Raw genomic sequence first — 18,425 nt, 5'->3', positions numbered from 1 at the left:
CCATTTTCCCCCTCTCCCTTTGTAAAACCAGTCTCTTAAGGAGTGATGTTCATTTATGTTTCCCTTTGGAGACCATTTTTTTATTCCCCCAGATGGAAATCTCGCCAGGTTTGTTGTAGAAAATTATCAGGCATTTCTTTTTTCTCAACTGTAAATAGGTCATCCCCTGGTGTTACTTTTGAGGCTGAGGCTCCCGTCTGAACAAAACAAAACAAATCACGAATGAAAGTGAATAGAACATAGGCACCTATGCCTAGGAAACTGTCTCTTTAGCTAGGAGATGTCTCCCTGATCCTGGAGCATCTCGTGGTCACAGTTCCCTCCCCTCTTTTCATGACCTCTAGACTTAACTGCTACCTTATCAGTATGGTCATAACTTCTGTTCTTCTTCAGGTCTGGCCAAGAAAAAGGTGCAAGCCTTGGACTATCCACCCTTACCCTGTGACTTGTAACCTTGGGAGACCATGAAACCCTTAGATGCCTTTCTTGTAATAAATCCTGGTCTGTCTGTCCGAAGCCTATCATTAGTTAATACTCTTTAGTGGTGGTGATGGGAAGAATTGGGCCTCATTCAGAATGGGGTATGCTAACTTCTTGATAACTATTTAATTTAAGGGAGGACATTTGCAGCTAACTGTGCCTTTACAATTTATCTTACATGTTCCCTTTGTCCTTTTGGGTCCTCATACTCACAGGACCACTTCTCAACTTGAAGTGGGAGGCAAGGCTGTCAGTCCTCTGGGTGATGTCCCTAATAGAGGACGTAAATAGTTTGGCTCCTGAAGTAGGAGAGAAAAGGGGATAATTGACTCTAATTGAGCGAGGCAGAACTTCTGGTCTTTTTTTTCCTGCCAGTTGAGGGGAATATAAAAGAAGAGGTGTCTTGTGAGAGTCTAGAAGGCAGCCTAATTTCAAAGTTAGAAGGGCTGTATCTTGGTAATCTCTCACAATGGATCCCTATCTAAGAGGTAGACACCAGGGACAGACAGACTTGGGGTAGAAGCATTTCTGAAGAGGGAGGAACTGCTCAGCTCATGCTCTGGGGATTAATGGGTTACTTCTTTCCCAAGGACCTCAGATTAGACTGACACTTCATCTCAGGACTCAAAATTCACTGGGTGAGGGTACCCTCCACCATCGGGCCAAGTCAGTCAGAAACAAAAGACAGACAGTAGTTATTATTTGGTACCCTTGAGAGCTATTGGTGTCAGACTTGGGACATGAGACCCTTGTGGACCCAAGTGTGGCCCTGTGAACTTCCTTTAATTGTCTCAAGCCTTCCTCTGTCCCATGCACCAACTTTCTCCCTCAGGAAACTGAAGCAAGTCAGGACCCCCATGCTCACATCTGGGTGAAGGGGGAGATCTGTATAGGAATGGCTGGGGCAAGGTCTGTCCTTCATGTCTGGACACTGAATCAGTGGTTCAAATGGCCACTTGTTCAACCATGAGGTGAATCCCTGTTAGCTGTCACTACTGTTGATTCTCCTTTTTAAAGAACCTGCTAAAGAGGAAGATCTCTTTCTCTTTCCTTTAGACTCAGTGAATTGGAGAGTTAGCCCTTGAATAGTTGCTTAAGATGAAAAACTTTGAATAATTAGCCAGTTTTTTAGACAGTTTGAGGGAAGTGGGAGACCTAGGTAATCAAATCTCAGTCCATTTTTCCCATTACAGAACAAGCCTCCACTCTCTAATTTATATTGAGACCCAATTATATTACAGAAAAAAAGGAAATTGATTTAAGTCCTCTGTCTTAAACTAACTTTAATTATTTAATATGCACCCAAGGGGTGAGTTCTCAGGGATGTATGCTAAATTACCCACAATCTCCAATGTGGCTTTCTGAAAAGAAAACAGCTTTGGGGTATTCTTTGAAAAGTCTCTAGCCAGAATCAGACATTTTTGTAGTATCTTTGGGATATACTCTATGTGTCCCCATTAGGATCAGACTTTCCAGTTTGTCCAATAGTGTAGCCTCTGGGATACTCTTTAAGTCCCCAACCAGGATTTGACCTTTAAGTCTGTCCCAAATGATCAGTGGTACGAGCATGCTTGTTCCATTAGGCAGTGTTCATGTCTGCAAGGTCCCGCTGGCTCTGGGCTTGAGGGGGTAATTTGGTTCCATGATGGGATGATTGCACCTGCTCCAGGGGGTAACCCTCATCATGGGGTAATTGGTCCTGCTTGGGGGGCAGTCTCATTATGGGATGGTCTGCCTGCGAGGCTTGCTGTTCTAAGATAGGTGCAGGAGAAAATGACTGGGGACAAAAGGACAAGTCAAAAAGGCAAGATGGAGTTAGTTCCTGCAGGTTTAAGGCAGTGACTAGAGACTTATAGGTGTCATTCTTGGGGTTTAGATCAGGACAGTTGACAATCTCTTGATTATGAGGACGCTTAGTACTCTTGTCTTGGTACCTTCAGCCTTGACGGGGGGAGGATCACTAGCTTTAAATGAACAGTCTTTAAATGATTAACTTGTCTATGTACAGAGCTGAGTGGGAATCACATAGTGTACCCAGAGTGTAAGGCAGAAAGGAGACATATACCAAATGAAGGCAGACATGCCAAGTTTTGTCGGCTTTTGTTACCACAGGACATTTGCAGGCTCAAGTGAAGCGTCGGTGCTTTTAGCAAGAGAAGCCTCTAAGTCTCTGTTCCAGTGCCAGCGCTGTTCACCCCCGCCTTTAACCTCTCTTCTTCTCTCCACAGGGTTGCCATGGTCCTTCCCTGGATGGCTGGGAAAAGGTTTCAACTGGCCTTATGTAAATCTGGAGCTGACTGCCTACTACATCGTGAGCTGGATTTTGGGTGCCAAGCGTTATCATGATTTGGACATTGATTATATTGGAGTTAGTAGTATATTTAAAATATTCATTTTTGAACATTTGTAATTTTTAAAAGTAATTTGATTCTGTAGCACTTTGTTGACTAACCATTTTGTGTCATGAAATTAATTTGTTCTTTTGGTGGGTTGATAATAATACATTTACTACATGGATCTTTTATTACTCTTTTTTCCCCCATTCAAATTCTTCCCACTTTTAAAAGCTGTACTGAATGTATACCTTCTCTTAACTGTTTACAGAGTTTTTTTTATGCCCACTAACTCAGCTTCTCCATCTTCCAAGCCTTTCGTAATTTTTCCAATTCTTACCAATACTGTGTTTCCTGTATAGCTTCATAATTATTCTTTTTTTAAAAAATTTTTTATTTGTCAATGGACCTTTATTTTATCCCATAATTATTTTATTGCATGAGTCTTTTGTTATTGTCCTTAACCAGGGATTGACAAACTTTCATAAAGGGCCAGCACAGAAGTATTTCATGATTTGTAGGTCAAAATGCAATATTAAAGATATTTTTATGGTAATTATGTTTCTATTTAAAATGTAACCACTTAAAAGTAGAAACCATTTTTAGCTCTCAGGCTCTACAAATACAGGTGGTAGCTAGATTTGGCAGGCAGGCTGAAATCTGCCTCTTCCTGTCCTAAACTTTACTTAACATCTTTTAATGATTTAAAAAACTATAAAACACGATGTAAAAAACAAAACAAAACACGATGTTGTGTCTCTCTAGAGCTAATCTGTTGGCAGACTGGAGGTGTGTCTCAGGTTGCATGGTACCCTGCATAGCTCATTCATATGCAGAGTAGATTTCCATAAGCATTTGCTTATTAATATGCCATCTACCAAAGGATGTTTTAAATTTTATGCAGTTATGACTTAGATTATCAGTAAGCACTTACCCAATTCCTGCTGTTGCAAAACTGTAAATATTCCAGCGATACCAAGATTAATAAATTCTTTAGTTCAGTGAGCAAGGGAGACACTGTAACACACAACTGCATGAGAATGAACAAAGGCTGTAGGAAGCCAGAAACACAGATGTACTTGTTTTTGCTAGCCTTTTCCAAATTACAACTGAAAATTAGTCTGTATTTGAGAACTTAAATGTCAAGGCATTTTAACCCACAATGAGACAGAATGTAGGATTGGAACCAATAGCTTTTAATTATGTCACACTCATCTTTAGAAAATGTTTCTGGTAAATAGTGGGTGACTCACACTTGATAATCACATGCTATGGTGAGGAATTTCCTTGATAAGGAACTCTTTATAGTACCAGGACTGTAGGCTTTTCTCAGTTATTGTTCTGAACTGCAAAATAAAAGTCATAGAAGTTCTCTTTCATTGTTGAACCCCCATGCTTCGCGATTCTAACCTAAGTGATTTGTGTGCGATTTTGTCCCTCGGTTTTCTTTTGGGATCTAGCACAACCTTGTGATTCTCTGTGTGCTTAAAATCTTTTCCTGTTATGATGTCCTTATTAATGAGTGACTTTCAGGTATGCCTGTAGGGATCTTGTCAGAATTATTACAATACTTTTCACATCTGTTAGTTATCCAGTGCCTGGTATAGTCCTGGCATACCTTGTACCATTAATATTTGGTGTGAACATACTTTTTACATACAGAGTTACGAAAAATTGTGCTGTGAATGGATAATTATGATTGTAATGCATTCCACTATTGTCATGTATGTAAGAAATTTAAAAAAATAAATATTTATTTGTTGAATATTGAATGAATGTATATTCCATCGTTGGGACCATCTGGAACAAATGGATTTTTGAAAAATAACCACCAAATATTTTGTTTTTAAGAATAATATATGAGTTTAAAAGAGTTATATTGTCTTATAAATGTTTCTAAAATATATGGCAGCAGATTCTATAAGGTAGGAAAAATGGCTTATCAAATAAAATGAAAGTGTGAGAAGTAACATCTTAGCATCTACTTTCTGATACTTGGAAACTTTCAATTTAAACTTATTGGCTTTTTGTTTTATAGATTTGGAATGAAAGATCATTTGATAGCAATTATATCAAGGTATGTACAACTTTAATATCTTTTGATCTTTAAGTTATTTGTGAATTTCAGTGGTTCCATACACCTAGAAATTAGTAGGAAATTTATAGTAGAAACACATATTTATTTCAGCACTTTTTTTTATTTTGCTAATTGTGACATAAAATTAAAGTAGAATCTTAAGTATACAATCTTGATATTAAAGTATATGTAATTCTCTGTAATCTCTGAATTGTCTTTATCTGAAGAGTTGGGTGGGATTTTCCTATTTTAAATTTTATTAGTTTTGTGGGGTTGGGGGCATAGCTCAGACTAGAGTGCATATTTACATGCACAAGGAACTGTGTTCAATCTTCAGGATCAACCCAAAACAAAACACAACAACAACAAAAAAATAGATTAGTTTTAGACCTATGACAAACATTATTAAAATAATTATATCATTTTAGACCTTAAGGACTTAAGAAATTTAGCTTTTTCTTTTTATTATTGTGACATAATATGTAGCATATATTGTCATTCTTCTTTTCTTTGAAATGCCTGTTATATTATAGTGTATTATATATAGTATGTTTCCATTTGTGATTAGCAAAGAGGTAGCACCTAAAATTTGCAAACTGTTTTTATTTTTGAGCAACTTTTTCTAATTATTTATTTCAGTTTAATTTTTATAAGCCTTCCTGTGAGGCATACTATCATTTTTATTTTTCAGGAAAGAAAAAACTGAAAATAATAATTCTTGTCATAATAATAACTCCTGCTGTTTGCATAAAGGGTAGTTTCGCTTTTCAGGTTGAGCGAGTCTTAGGTTATTTTTTGGATTAATTTGTCCATGTCACTTTTCCTTAAGAAATACAATTTTGTGGTAATATTTTATTTTAATTCTTAGAATTTTTATTTAATTTGAGTATTTAATGTTTTTAAGCAAATAATTTCAATATTTTTATTTTGTTTATCATTCAGTCCTTGAGTTAGCAAACATTTGTTTAATACCCAGTGTGTCAGGCATTGACCTGCCTGGAACACAGGGTAAGGAATATCCATTCTGCCCAAAGGAAGCCTGGGCAGTGGATAGACAGCTAGTTAGAGACAACTAAAATATCAGTCTTAACTTCTTTAACAGAACAGTGCAATGCAGGATTCTCAGGGGGCACCCAGAGATGACACCCTTCCTTGAGTTGATTAGGGAAGTCTAATAAGGAGGTGATATATAGTTAGAATCTTTTAAGATTTTAGGGACTGCTCAAGTTGAAGGTGGGGCACACATTTGCAAGGAGACAAAGTCTGAAACAAAAGAATGTGGGGAAGGAGCAAATCTTGAAAGATGAATTAAATAAGAAAGGAGAAGCAGGGCACTGAGCCCAATCAGTACGCTAATGTGTTCACTAAATTGATGGCACATTTTAACTAATCTGTAGATATAGGGTGGGAGAGAGGACTAGGTTTGATAATAGCCATTGCAGCCAGAGCCAGGTAACTCAGTCAACTCCAGGCTGTCAGCATTACCAGTAGGGTTGTGGGAGTGGGTAGGTTGGGTGTGGGAGATAGGGCAGTGGAGGTGTCATTGAAGTATAAGGCTTGTTAATTGAATGTCCTGACTGCTGAGTGCAGAGCTTGATGAAAGCAAGAGCACAGAACAGAAGCCATTATCCCATGTGTAGCATAATGTCTCCCAAACAGGTGGACAGGATTGCTATAGGATCATAACAGTGCAAAGTGCTGAGCTTTGCATCTAACCACATTTGACTTTTCAAAGCTTGCTTTCTTTTATTGTGATTATACATGTGTCTCTCTAGTTTTTATTTCATTTGTGAGAAGTATTAGAAGTATTAGAATCTGGTTTCCTTTTTCTTTTAAATCAATGATTTGGGACTGAAGTAGCTATTTTATTGTTATTATTTTTTTACTTATTGCTATAATAATTATAATTAGTTTTTACTGTTTTAACACCAGTGTATTCCAATTGAACTCACCTGATTTTGGGAGACTAATTATTGGTCTCAGACTCATCATCAGTGTTATGAACAGTTTAGACTTCATTTCTTTTTCTTTTACTAGATTACCTGAAGGAAAATGTCTCAGAATATATAAACTTTTAGCTTGTGCTTGTCAGTTTTTTTTTCTCAGCAGGATTCTATTGGAATCTACAGACTTCTATGGGAATCTATTTCTATTGGAACTATTGTCTATAGTTCAATAAAGACAAATGAATGTAGTGCTCAGGTTTGATAACCTTAATGAATTCCATATAGTATACATTAAGATGACTCCTGGAAAGAATGAGGATTTTTTTTTTTTTTTTGATGCTGGAGATTGAACTCAGGGTCTTGTACATGCGAGGCAAGCACTTTACTAACTGGGCTACATCTCCAGCCTGAGGATCTGGTTTTAAGAGTAGAAATAAATGTAATATAAGCAAGTTATATAAAGATGATAAGGGTACTACTTCTTTTAAATTTTATTTTTTGTTGTATAATTAAATTTATGATTTAGTCTGGTTTTCATGGTATTCTTAGGGTTTTAAAATTGTGTCTGGAAAATTTCATCAAGGATCTGGGGAGGTAGAAAGAAATGAATTTGCAGTCTCTGGATCTTCCAGAACCTCATCCTTTTTATGTATCTTATAAATAAGCGTTTTTTAAAATGGAAAGTTTCTTACCCCAAAACATTTGAAAATATGGTAGATGAAATTTTACAGAAAGAATACTGCTAATCATACTGACTTTGGAATGGAAATTTATTTATAAATCATAGCTTATAGATTTGTATGTTTTGAAATGTTATTCAAATGTACTGTGTAAAAAAATAAGCAATCTGACTGATGATCATCTAGGAACAGGACTAGAAAAATGAGGTATATATATAGTGACAAATACAAATTCGACTAAGTTGCTCGCTCTCTTCTCTGTATGAATAAGAAAGGTTTTAGAGTGATGAAACTCAAGGCTGATCTCCTAATAGAGGCACAAGAATTCTCTGTCCTGCTGAATCTTGAGTTGGTCTCTTATCTACTAAGGATCTGTTTGTGTTGCTTTCAGGGTTCCCTCAGACTCAACTGACCTTGTTTGAAAGATATATTTGGATTGTCACTCCAGGTCTCACCATATTTTCTAAAATAATTAGAGATTTTATTATTTGCCTCCTAAAAGAGGCAAATAATGGAAATTTCCTGAGTTCTGAAAAGTTAAAGGTGAAAAGAAAGCTTGCAAAATTGTTTATGCTTGCTTATCGCAATTAATTCAACTGATACTATTGAGCTCCTGTATGCCAGACAGTTTGAAGTGTTTGGATGTATGGATAACAGGGAACTTGTTTGTATCCATCCATCAAGAGCTGCTTTTGCTGTTAAATCAGATTCTTCTGATCCTGGGTAAAATGGTGTCATCTCTGCTCCTGTCATACCTGTAGACAATCCATATATTTTGTTATGTACCTGTTTTTTGATGTTCTAGTTCACTGTGGTCGTTTGTGTCCTGTTGAGTGTGTCTGCACCTGCGGGTGAGGGCTCCATCTTGTGCTGCCTTGGGAGTCCTCATGGGCCCATGGATGGTGCCAAGCACCAGTGAAAGCACTCAATTTGTGCTTTGTGGGTTTATTTCCTGTTAAACTTTAGCTACTTTCTTTTAAATTTCGTATGTTTAAATTTAAGTAGATTTTAAAATTTTCTGTCCTGTTTATAAATGTGAAAGACAATAGTAGGAATGGAGTATTTCTTAGTTCCTCTAATATGGTACAAAATATTAGGAACTGTAATATTTCTAATAATGGCAGAATATTTAAAGACATTGAGAAAAGCCTAAAATAAGATGAGGTTAAAGCATTTTACTAAATGGTATGTATAATATGATCTCAATTTTATTATTAAGTCTGCACAGGAAAATCCCTATAAGAAAGTATACCAAAATAATAATGGCTGTTTCTGGGTAGTATTATATTTTGGATAATTTTTATTTTTATTCCCCACCTTCTACCCTCTAAGTTCTCTGATTAAACATAATTTTAAAGTCAGAGGGAAAACCCTGTAAAACATTTTGCCTCAGAAGGCACATTACTTTTGAGAAATAATATATATTGAAATCATCATCCAGAATGCTGTTTTGAAGATATTTTAGCTATTTTGGTCATAATTCAATAGCAGAAAACTCATTTGTAACAATTATTAATTCCTGTGCTCTCTCTGTTTCTCTCTCAAAAGGTGTTGAGACGGATGCTGAACGCTCAGGGTCTCCAGAAAGTCAAAATCATAGCAAGTGATAATCTCTGGGAGCCTATTTCTACTTCCATACTGCTGGACTCTACGCTCTGGAAGGTGATTGATGTGATAGGGTAAGGCACACTTTACTTCAAAAACTGGCATTTTCTTTCTTCTTGATCTGGGTATGGACTGTGTCTTTGTTTTTGTCTTCTCCTCCCTGTTTCATTTCTTTCTCAGAAGGTAACTCATGGTCATAGCTTTCCCTTTGAAGTGTATGTATTCAGGGATCTTTCTATGACAAAGAAATGTTTGGGAATATTTAAATATGTGTTGTTAATTGGAGTAATGAAACAGGGCTTTATGTAGATAAGGGCAGAGTAGTATTTAATTTTATAAATTTTAAAGGCAGTGTTGTGAAATTAGTTCCTAAGTCAGGTTTCTGTGGCTGGGAGTTTTTGCACGAACACTTGTAAATGGTTTGGTGTGTTCACCAACTAACTTTTGTCATATGTCCTTAATAGCATAGCTTTGATCCTATTCCTTAATCTATCTCTGCTTCAACTGTGGGCCCTGAGAGGTCAGGACTGGATTCTCCAGTGAATTTATATTTTATTCACCATTAGATTCTTATAAACATTTGAAAAATTGAATATGTATATGTGTGGAACATGTTCTATTTTGAAATCTGTTTGATCTCTACATTTACTTTTTTCCTTTCTCCTGTGGAGAATTTTGAAAGTACACAAAGATAGCAGAATAATGAATATTTATGCTCCTGTCACTGAGCCTGAAAAACTAAGAACCGCTGACTAATTCTCCACTCATACTTACTCTTTTCTTCTTCCTCCTCACATTATTTTGAAACAAATCTCAGACATTTTATATTATTTTTTCCATAAAAAATTTACTATGTATTTCTAAAGATATAAATTCTTTTATAAAAATATGATTATTACATAAAAAATTAAGCTTAATGATATTACCAGATGCCTGTTATCATTTCTTTACTGTTTTATTTGGTTGAAACTGGATTAATTTAAGATTCATACATTGTGATTTGTTGATATTTAAGCCTCTTTTAATCTTTAGGGATTTTTTTCTTTTAATTTATTTGTTGAAGAAACTATATTGTTAAGTTTCTCACTGTCTAGATTTTATTGATTATATCCTTGTAGTTTAATTTAACATGCTTATGTAACCTGTTTCTTATTGGAAATTGGTAGAGACATGATTAGATTAGATTTAGGATTAATTTTGGGGGGTGACAAGAGAAGCAATGTATTTAAACATTTTATACACTGAAATTAGAATAAATGTAAATGGTTTAGTGTGCCTTTATTGTTATTACTTTCAAAATAGCTCAAGTCTTAAGGGGAAAAAAAGTTATACTGATCTGGAATATATTTGGTTAGGAAAAATATTTAAAATATAGGTTTCACTGTATAATGAAATTGGATGTCTGATTTATTTTGTTTTTATTGATACAGGCATTTTTTAAAAAAATTATTCTAATTTGTTATATGTGATAGTGGAATGTATTAGAATTCATATTACACATATACAATTTTTCATATCTCTGGTTGTATACAAAGTATATCCACACCATTCATGTCTTCATACATGTACTTTGGCTAATGATGTCCATCTCATTCCACCATCATTTCTAACCCCATGCTCTCTCCCTTCCCCTCCCAACCCTTTGTCCTATCCAGAGTTCGTCTATTCCTCCCATGCTCCCTTCCCTACCCCACTATGAATCAGCCTTCATATATCGGAGAAAACATTTGGCATTTGTTGTTTGGGGGATTGATTAACTTCACTTAGCATTATATTCTCCAACTCCATCCATTTATCTGCAAATGCCATGATTTTTATCTCTTTTATTGTAATATTCCATTGTGTATATATACCACATTTTTTTTATCCATTCATCTACTGAAGGGCGTCTAGGTTGGTTCTACAATTTAGCTATCATGAATTGTGCTGCTATAAACATCGATGTGGCTGTGTCCCTGTAGTATGCTGTTTTTAAGTCCTTTGGGTATAGGTCAAGGAGAGGGATACCTGGGTCAAATGGTGGTTCCATTCCCAGTTTTCCAAGGAATCTCCACACTGCTTTCCATATTGGCTGCACCAATTTGAAGTCCCACCAGCAGTGTATGAGTGTACGGCCCCCCCCCCCCCCCCCCCCCCGCATCCTCACCAACACTTATTGTTGTTTGTATGCATAATAGCTGCCATTCTGATTGGAGTGACATGAAATCTTAGAGTAGTTTTGATTTGCATTTCTCTAATTGCTAGAGATGATGAACATTTTTTTCATATATTTGTTGATTGATTGTATATCATCTTCTGAGAAGTGTCTGTTCAGATCCTTGGCCCATTTATTGATTGGGTTATTTGTTTTTCAGTGTTTAGCTTTTTGCTTTTTTTATATACCCTAGACATTAGTGCTCTATCTGAAGTGTGAGGGATAAAAATTTGCTGCCAAGATGTAGGCTCTCTATTCACCTCACTGATTGTTTCTTTTGCTGAAAAGAAAATTTTTAGTTTGAATCCATACCATTTATTAATTCTTAATTTTAATTCTTGCACAATAGAAATCTTATTAAGGAGGAACTAACCTGATATGATGGAGATTTGGGCCTACTTTTTCTTCTATTAGACACAAGGTCTCTGGTTTAATTCCTAGGTCCTTGATCCATTTTGAGTTGAGTTTTGTGCATGATGAGAGATGGGGGTTTAATTTCATTTTGTTGCATATGGATTTCCAGTTTTCCCAGCTTGTTGAAGAGGCTCTCTTTTCTCCAATGTATGTTTTTGGCACCTTTGTCTAATATAAGATAATTGTAATTTTGTGGGTTAGTCTTAGTATCTTCTATTCTGTACCTTTGGTCTACCAGTCTATTTTGGTGCCAATACCATACTGTTTTTGTTACTATTGCTCTGCAGTATAGTTTAAGGTCTGGTATAGTGATGCCACTTGTTTCACTCTTCTTGCTAAGGATTGCTTTAGCTATTCTGGGTCTCTTATTTTTCCAGATGAATTTCATGATTACTTTTTCTATTTTCTTTTTTTTAATATTTATTTTTTAGTTGTACACAATACTTTTATTTTGTTTATTATTTTTATGTGATGCTGAGGATAGAACCTAGGGCCTCGCACATGCTAGGTGAGCGCTCTACCGCTGAGCCACAACCCCAGCCCTGCTTTTTCTATTTCTATGAGGAATGCCATTGGGATTTTGCTTGGAATTGCATTAAATCTGTATAGTGTTTTTGGTAGTGTGGTCATTTTGATAATGTTAATTTTTCCTATCCAAGAGCAAGGTAGATCTTTCCGTCTTCTAAGGTCTTTTTTGATTTCTCTCTTTAGGGTTCTGTAGTTTTCATTGTATAGGTTTTTCACCTCCTTAGTTGATTCCCAAGTATTTTTTTTTTTTTTGAGGCTATTGTAAATTGTAGTTTTCCTCACTTCCCTCTCAGGATTTGTCACTGATGTACAGAAATGCCTTTAGTTTATGGGTGTTGATTTTATATCCTGCTACTTTGATGAATTCATTTACTAGTTCTAGAAGTTTTCTGGTGGAACTTTTTGGGTGTTCTAGGTATAGAATCATATCATCAGCAAATAGTACTAATTTTAGTTCCACGATATAGGCATTTTAATGCAGTAAATTTTCCTCTGAGCTTTAGTTTTATCATATTAGTCTGTTTTGTTATCATTAAGCCCTAACTTTATTGCACTCTGGTCACTTAATATCAAATAATTTACTTGACTGAAAAATATTTTTTCTCAAGAGATTCTTTTCGACTTAGTATACAGTTTGTATCAGGATACAGTGTTGAACATATAACCCACCCAGTTGATTATACTGTTTAGATATTCTGTGTCTTAATTACATTGTACTCTTAAGCTATCCAGGGCTACCAGGAGTGAATCCTCTTGTTAGAGGAATTCTGTTTTTCCTTTTCATCCTATGCAGTTTGAACTTCATGAAAGTTGCTGCTTTGTTGTTGAGAGCCACAGCCGAAGGGGCCCCAGCAAACTTCCAGCTGCCAGCAAACTTCCAGCTGCCAACTGATTGGCTCCTCTGTGGTGATGCTCATTGGGCTGTTTCCCTGCCCTTTCAGACCACGGAGCTGCTCATTGGGGGACTTTTTTTGGCTCCGCCCACACGACCCAGCCAATTGGCCTCAAGAGCAGAAGGAGTGTGGGAGGTGGAGAGGCTTGTGGGAAGCCGGTGGTGGCAGTTGGGCTCTGAAGGTTTTTCCTGAGGAGCTGTGTGGTTTGGTGTGTGAGTTCTAAAAATAAAGTTCGTTTCTTTTGACAAGTGGCTCCGGAATTGTGCCCAGCCAGACTGCGGTATTTTGGTGGGCTGCACGGGGGACGACTGAGGGTAAGTGATAAGGTAAACTGCTCGCCCCTGAGGGCAGGGCGAAAGGATGGGTATCCATTTTAAGATTCTTCTTTTGTTTTGTTTCGCTTTTGTTTTAAGTTGCCTGTCCCTGGAGATGAGTGAGACGGAAGAAAAACCGATCACATCTGAGGAAAAACTATTTGCGTCTGAGGAACAGATAGGGAGAAAGGACGGATGGACATTTCAGGGGGATAGAAAGGCTGATATAATGATTTTGTGTGGTTCCATTTTTATTTCATTCTGTCTCGGTTTTGTTTGTCGTCATCTTGTTGGGTTGTATTATAGTAGAAATATGGGATCAGAAATTAGTAAAAAACAAACTGAAAGAGTGTTAAGTAAATTGTTAGAGGAAGGAGGCATCCCAGTAAAATCAAGAGCAGTCAGAGCATACATTGATACTATACAAAAATGTAGCCCATGGCTTTTTAAGGAGGAGTTGTTGAATATATCACAATGGAACCATCATGTTGAAGATTTAAAAAGAATAGAAAAGAAAAGCCCAGGAACTCTGCCAGTTGGCACATTGACATTGTGGGCGTTGGTATCTTGTTTGCTTAGTCCAAAGCCTTCAGTTCAGACAAAGGTAGAGGAAGGAGAAGACATATTGATTCAAGTAAAAGAGAAGGTCTCTTGAGCTAGTCAGACAGAGGAAGAAAGTTTAGAGCAGAAAAAGCCATCAGGGGAAAAGTTACAACAGGAGACTGCTACTAACACCTTTCTATCACCAGAGGGCGTAAGTGTCCAACCAACAGCACCACCTCTACAGGAGACTGCTACTAACACCTTTCTATCACCAGAGGGTGTAAGTGTCCAACCAAGAGTGCCACCTCCATATGCTGGGAGGCCCCCAACCCCCGCAGTTGATAGTTGGGATCCTGAGACAGGATCTCAAATATTAACATGCCCTGTATTTGAGGCAGGAGGGCAGCGAATTCACAATGCTTTAAATTTCAAAACAGTGAAGCAGCTAAAAGAGGCTGTAACAACTTATGGTCCTCAAGCACCCTTCACTGTAAGCATGGTCGAATCCATTAACAACTTGAACATGACGCCAGCAGATTGGGCTAATATGAGTAAAGCTGTGCTAAATGGAGGACAATACCTGTTATGGAAGGTTGCCAATGAGGAATTTTGCAAGGAGTCGGCTAGGTGAAATGCTACAGTCTGGCTGGGCACAATTCTGGAGCCACTTGTCAACAGAAACGAACTTTATTTTTAGAACTCACACACCAAACCACACAGCTCCTCAGGAAAAACCTTCAGAGCCCAACTGCCACCACCGGCTTCCCACAAGCCTCTCCACCTCCCACACTCCTTCTGCTCTTGAGGCCGATTGGCTGGGTCGCATGGGCGGAGCCAAAAAAAGTCCCCCAATGAGCAGCTCCGTGGTCTGAAAGGGTGGGGAAACAGCCCAATGAGCATCACCACAGAGGAGCCAATCAGTTGGCAGCTAGAAGTTTGCTGGGGCCGCTGTGAGCCAATCATCAGCTGGCAGCTGGAAGTTTGCTGGCAGCTGGAAGTTTGCTGGGGCCCCTTCGGCTGTGTCTCTCAACACTTTGTTATTTGGTGTATAGATATTCACAAATGTTTTGTCTTTATGAATATCTTGTTTTTTAATTTTTTTTAGTTGTTGATGGACCTTTATTTAATTTATTTATTTACATGTGGCGCTGAGAATTGAACCTAGTGTCTCACACATGCTAGGCAAGCACTCTACTACTGATCCCCAGCCCCAGCCCTGGGTATCTTCTTTATTAATACACCTGGTTGGTCTGTTTGGTTTCAGGAGGCGTGCTAGGGAGTTTCAGAAACTGGGCTAGCACCAAGCTCTGCCTTGTCCAGAAGTTCTAATTTTCTTTCAATTCAGTGTAGGTACATTGCTCTGTCTTGGCAATCTATAAAGTCAGTTCATTGTGAGGGATCTTGTATTTGTCATTCACAGTTTGAAAAAATCATGCTGTGGAATGATTGGGAAATTTTACTTGATGGTGTTATATTTAAAAATTGTATTTTTAAAGAGCCTTCTAATTTTGTTGAACTAGCAATAGATCTGGACATTGGGAAAGGATCAAATTTAGTATCAATTTTATACTTATTTATTTAGATCATTTAATAAATCGCTCAGGTTTTGACCGTAGTAACAATTTCATTATTTTATGAATGCAGTATGTGTCACTCATTCCTGTGCATGTTTTTTTTTAATATTTATTTTTTAGTTGCAGTTGGATACAATATCTTTAATTAATTCATTCATTTTTATGTGGTGCTGAGGATTGAACCCAGGGCCTTGCTCATGCTAGGCAAGCGCTCGTCCTCTGAGTGATAACCCCAGCCCCTCCTATGCATGTTTTTTTTTTTTAATAGCAAATTGGAAAATGTAGAAATCTGTAAATAGAATTAAAATTCACTCACGATCCTAACATCTATTGGTCATAGGAACCATGATAGCTTATACTTTTAAGACTTAAAAAAATGTATGCAAGTATATTTTGATCAGATTCATCAGGGATGCATTTTCTCAAATATAACTAAATTATATTAAATATAGTTAAAAATATTAAATAGAAAACTAGCTAAATATTTGGCTGAGGAGGCAAAGCTGAATATCACGATCATAGAATGAAGTTGTGGGATAAAAGAATAAGTCAGAAGTGTGAAAATTTATTCAAGTTATATTTTTTAAAAAGTTGAGCAGTTTATTATTTCATATTAATTATACAGAATAGTGGGTTTCATTGTCTCTTTATTGTACATATGTTATACATATTTTGATGATGTGCACCTGCCCATTACTCATCCTTTCCCTCTCACCCCTCCTCCTATCCCTTTCTTCTCTAATAGCATCACACTACACTCATGTTGTCCCTCCCACTCCAGATTATGAGAGAAAATATGATACTTTTTGAGTTTGGATTATTACATTTAACATGTTTCATCCTGTTTTATGCAAAGGACATGATTTTATTCTTTTTTATGATTGAATAATATTCCATTGTGTATATATGCCACATTTTCTATTTACTCATCTATTGTTGGATACTTAGGGTGATTCTATGACTTAGCTATTGTGACTTGTACCACAATAAACTTGGGTGTACAGATATCTCTATAACATGCTTACTTTAATTCCTTTGGGTATATATCCAGGGGTAGTATACCTATATCTTATGGTAGTTCTAGTTTTAGTGTTTTGAAGAACCTCCATACTGATTTCCATAGTTGCTGCACTAATTTACATTCCAGCCAGCAGTTTGTATAAGAGTTCCTTTTCCCCTGCATCCTCACCAGCATTTATTGTTATTTGCATTTTTGATGATTGCTCTTCTGACCAGGGTAAAGTGGAATCTCATTGTAATTTTGTTCTGCATTTTCCTTATGTCTAAAGATATTGAACATTTTTTCATCTAGTTATTGAATATTTATACTTCTTTTTTTTTAAAGAGGGAGTGAGAGAGGAGAGAGAGTGAGAGAGAGAGAGAATTTTTTTTTAATATTTTATTTTTAGTTCTCGGCAGACACAACATCTTTGTTGGTATGTGGTGCTGAGGATCGAATCCGGGCCGCACGCATGCCAGGCGAGCGCGCTACCGCTTGAGCCACATCCCCAGCCCATATTTGTACTTCTTTTGAAAAGTGTCTATTTAGTTAATTTGCCCATTTATTGACTGGATGTGTGTGTGTGTGTGTGTGTGTGTGTGTGTGTGTGTGTGTTTAGTTTTTGAGTTCATTATATATTCTGGGTATTTATTCTCTGCTGGAAGAATAGTTGGCCAAGATTTTTCTCCCATTCCATAAGTTGTACTCCTTTGTTTCCATTACTGTAAAGACGATTTTTAATTTGATACCAGCCATTTGTCAGTTCTTGCTACTATTTCTGAGCTAATCGCACCTGGCTACCTCCTTATGCAACCACATATCTGTTGTTTGAGTCAACCTCAGAAGCAGCTGGTACATGCCAAATGTCTCTAGTTTGCCTGTGACTTTATCTTAAAATGTTAACTCTTGTTTCCTTCTAGCAGTTTCAGATGTTATTCCTAGGAATTTGATCCATTTTGAGTTGGATTTTGTACAGGGTGGTAGGGATTAAGTTTCATTCTTTTACATAAGAATATTTGAGTTTCCCCAGCACTGTTTGTTAAAGAGATTATCTTTCTCTAAGAAATGTTTTTGGCACCTTTATTAAGAATCAGGTGGCTGTAGCCATGTGGGTATATATCTGTGTCTTCTATTCCATTGATATACTTGTCTGTTTTTAAAGCCTGTACCATGCTGTTTACAGTGGTTAGTGTATTTTGAAATTAGATATTGTGATACCCCCAACATTGTTCTTTTTGCTTAACATTGCTTTGGTTATCTTTTTTTAAAATTTTTTAGTTGTAGTTGGACACAATACCATTATTTTATTTATTTGTTTTTATGTGGTGATTAGGATCAAACCCAGGGCCTCGCATGTGCTAGGCAAGCGCAACTGTGGTTATTTTTTTTTTTCATAGAAATTTTAGGACTAATTTTTCTAGTTCTATGAAGAATACCCCTGGTGTTTTGAAAGGCATTGCATTGAATTTGAATATTACTTTCAGAAATAAGACCATTTGACAATATTAATTATACCCATCTATGAACATGGGAGGTATTTCCATCTTATAATGTCTTCTTCAATATCTTTCTGCAGTGTACTGTAACTTGAGTTATAGTTGTCTTTCACTATCTTGGTTAGATTTATTCCTAGGGATTTTATTTTTTGGTGGGGGTACCAGGGATTGAACTCAGGGCCACTTGAACACTGAGCCACATCCCCAGCCCTGTTTTGTATTTTATTTAGAGACAGGGTCTCATTGAGTTGCTCAGTGGCTCACTGTCGCTGAGTCTGGCTTTGAACTTGAGATCCTGCTACCTCAGCCTCCCGAGCTGCCAGGATTACAGGCATGCATGACCGCACC

General features: G+C 36.8%; 1 protein-coding gene across 5 annotated transcripts in view; it reads left to right on the top strand.

The window, feature by feature from the left end:
* GALC (galactosylceramidase) overlaps window positions 1-18,425 on the top strand; it is an 80,788-nt gene that overhangs the window by 21,051 nt on the left and 41,312 nt on the right. For all 5 annotated transcript variants that reach the window (XM_081291048.1, XM_081291052.1, XM_081291050.1 and 2 more), the window contains 3 exons: window positions 2,709-2,848; window positions 4,852-4,890; window positions 9,065-9,195. In XM_081291048.1, the coding sequence (XP_081147174.1) occupies window positions 2,709-2,848; window positions 4,852-4,890; window positions 9,065-9,195 (310 nt within the window). The remainder of the gene's footprint in view (window positions 1-2,708; window positions 2,849-4,851; window positions 4,891-9,064; window positions 9,196-18,425) is intronic.

Source organism: Spermophilus citellus (assembly GCF_964194105.1).
Source record: "Spermophilus citellus genome assembly, chromosome: 4".
In the NCBI taxonomy this organism is placed as follows: domain Eukaryota; kingdom Metazoa; phylum Chordata; class Mammalia; order Rodentia; family Sciuridae; genus Spermophilus; species Spermophilus citellus.
This window is presented reverse-complemented; position numbering and strand designations above follow the sequence as displayed.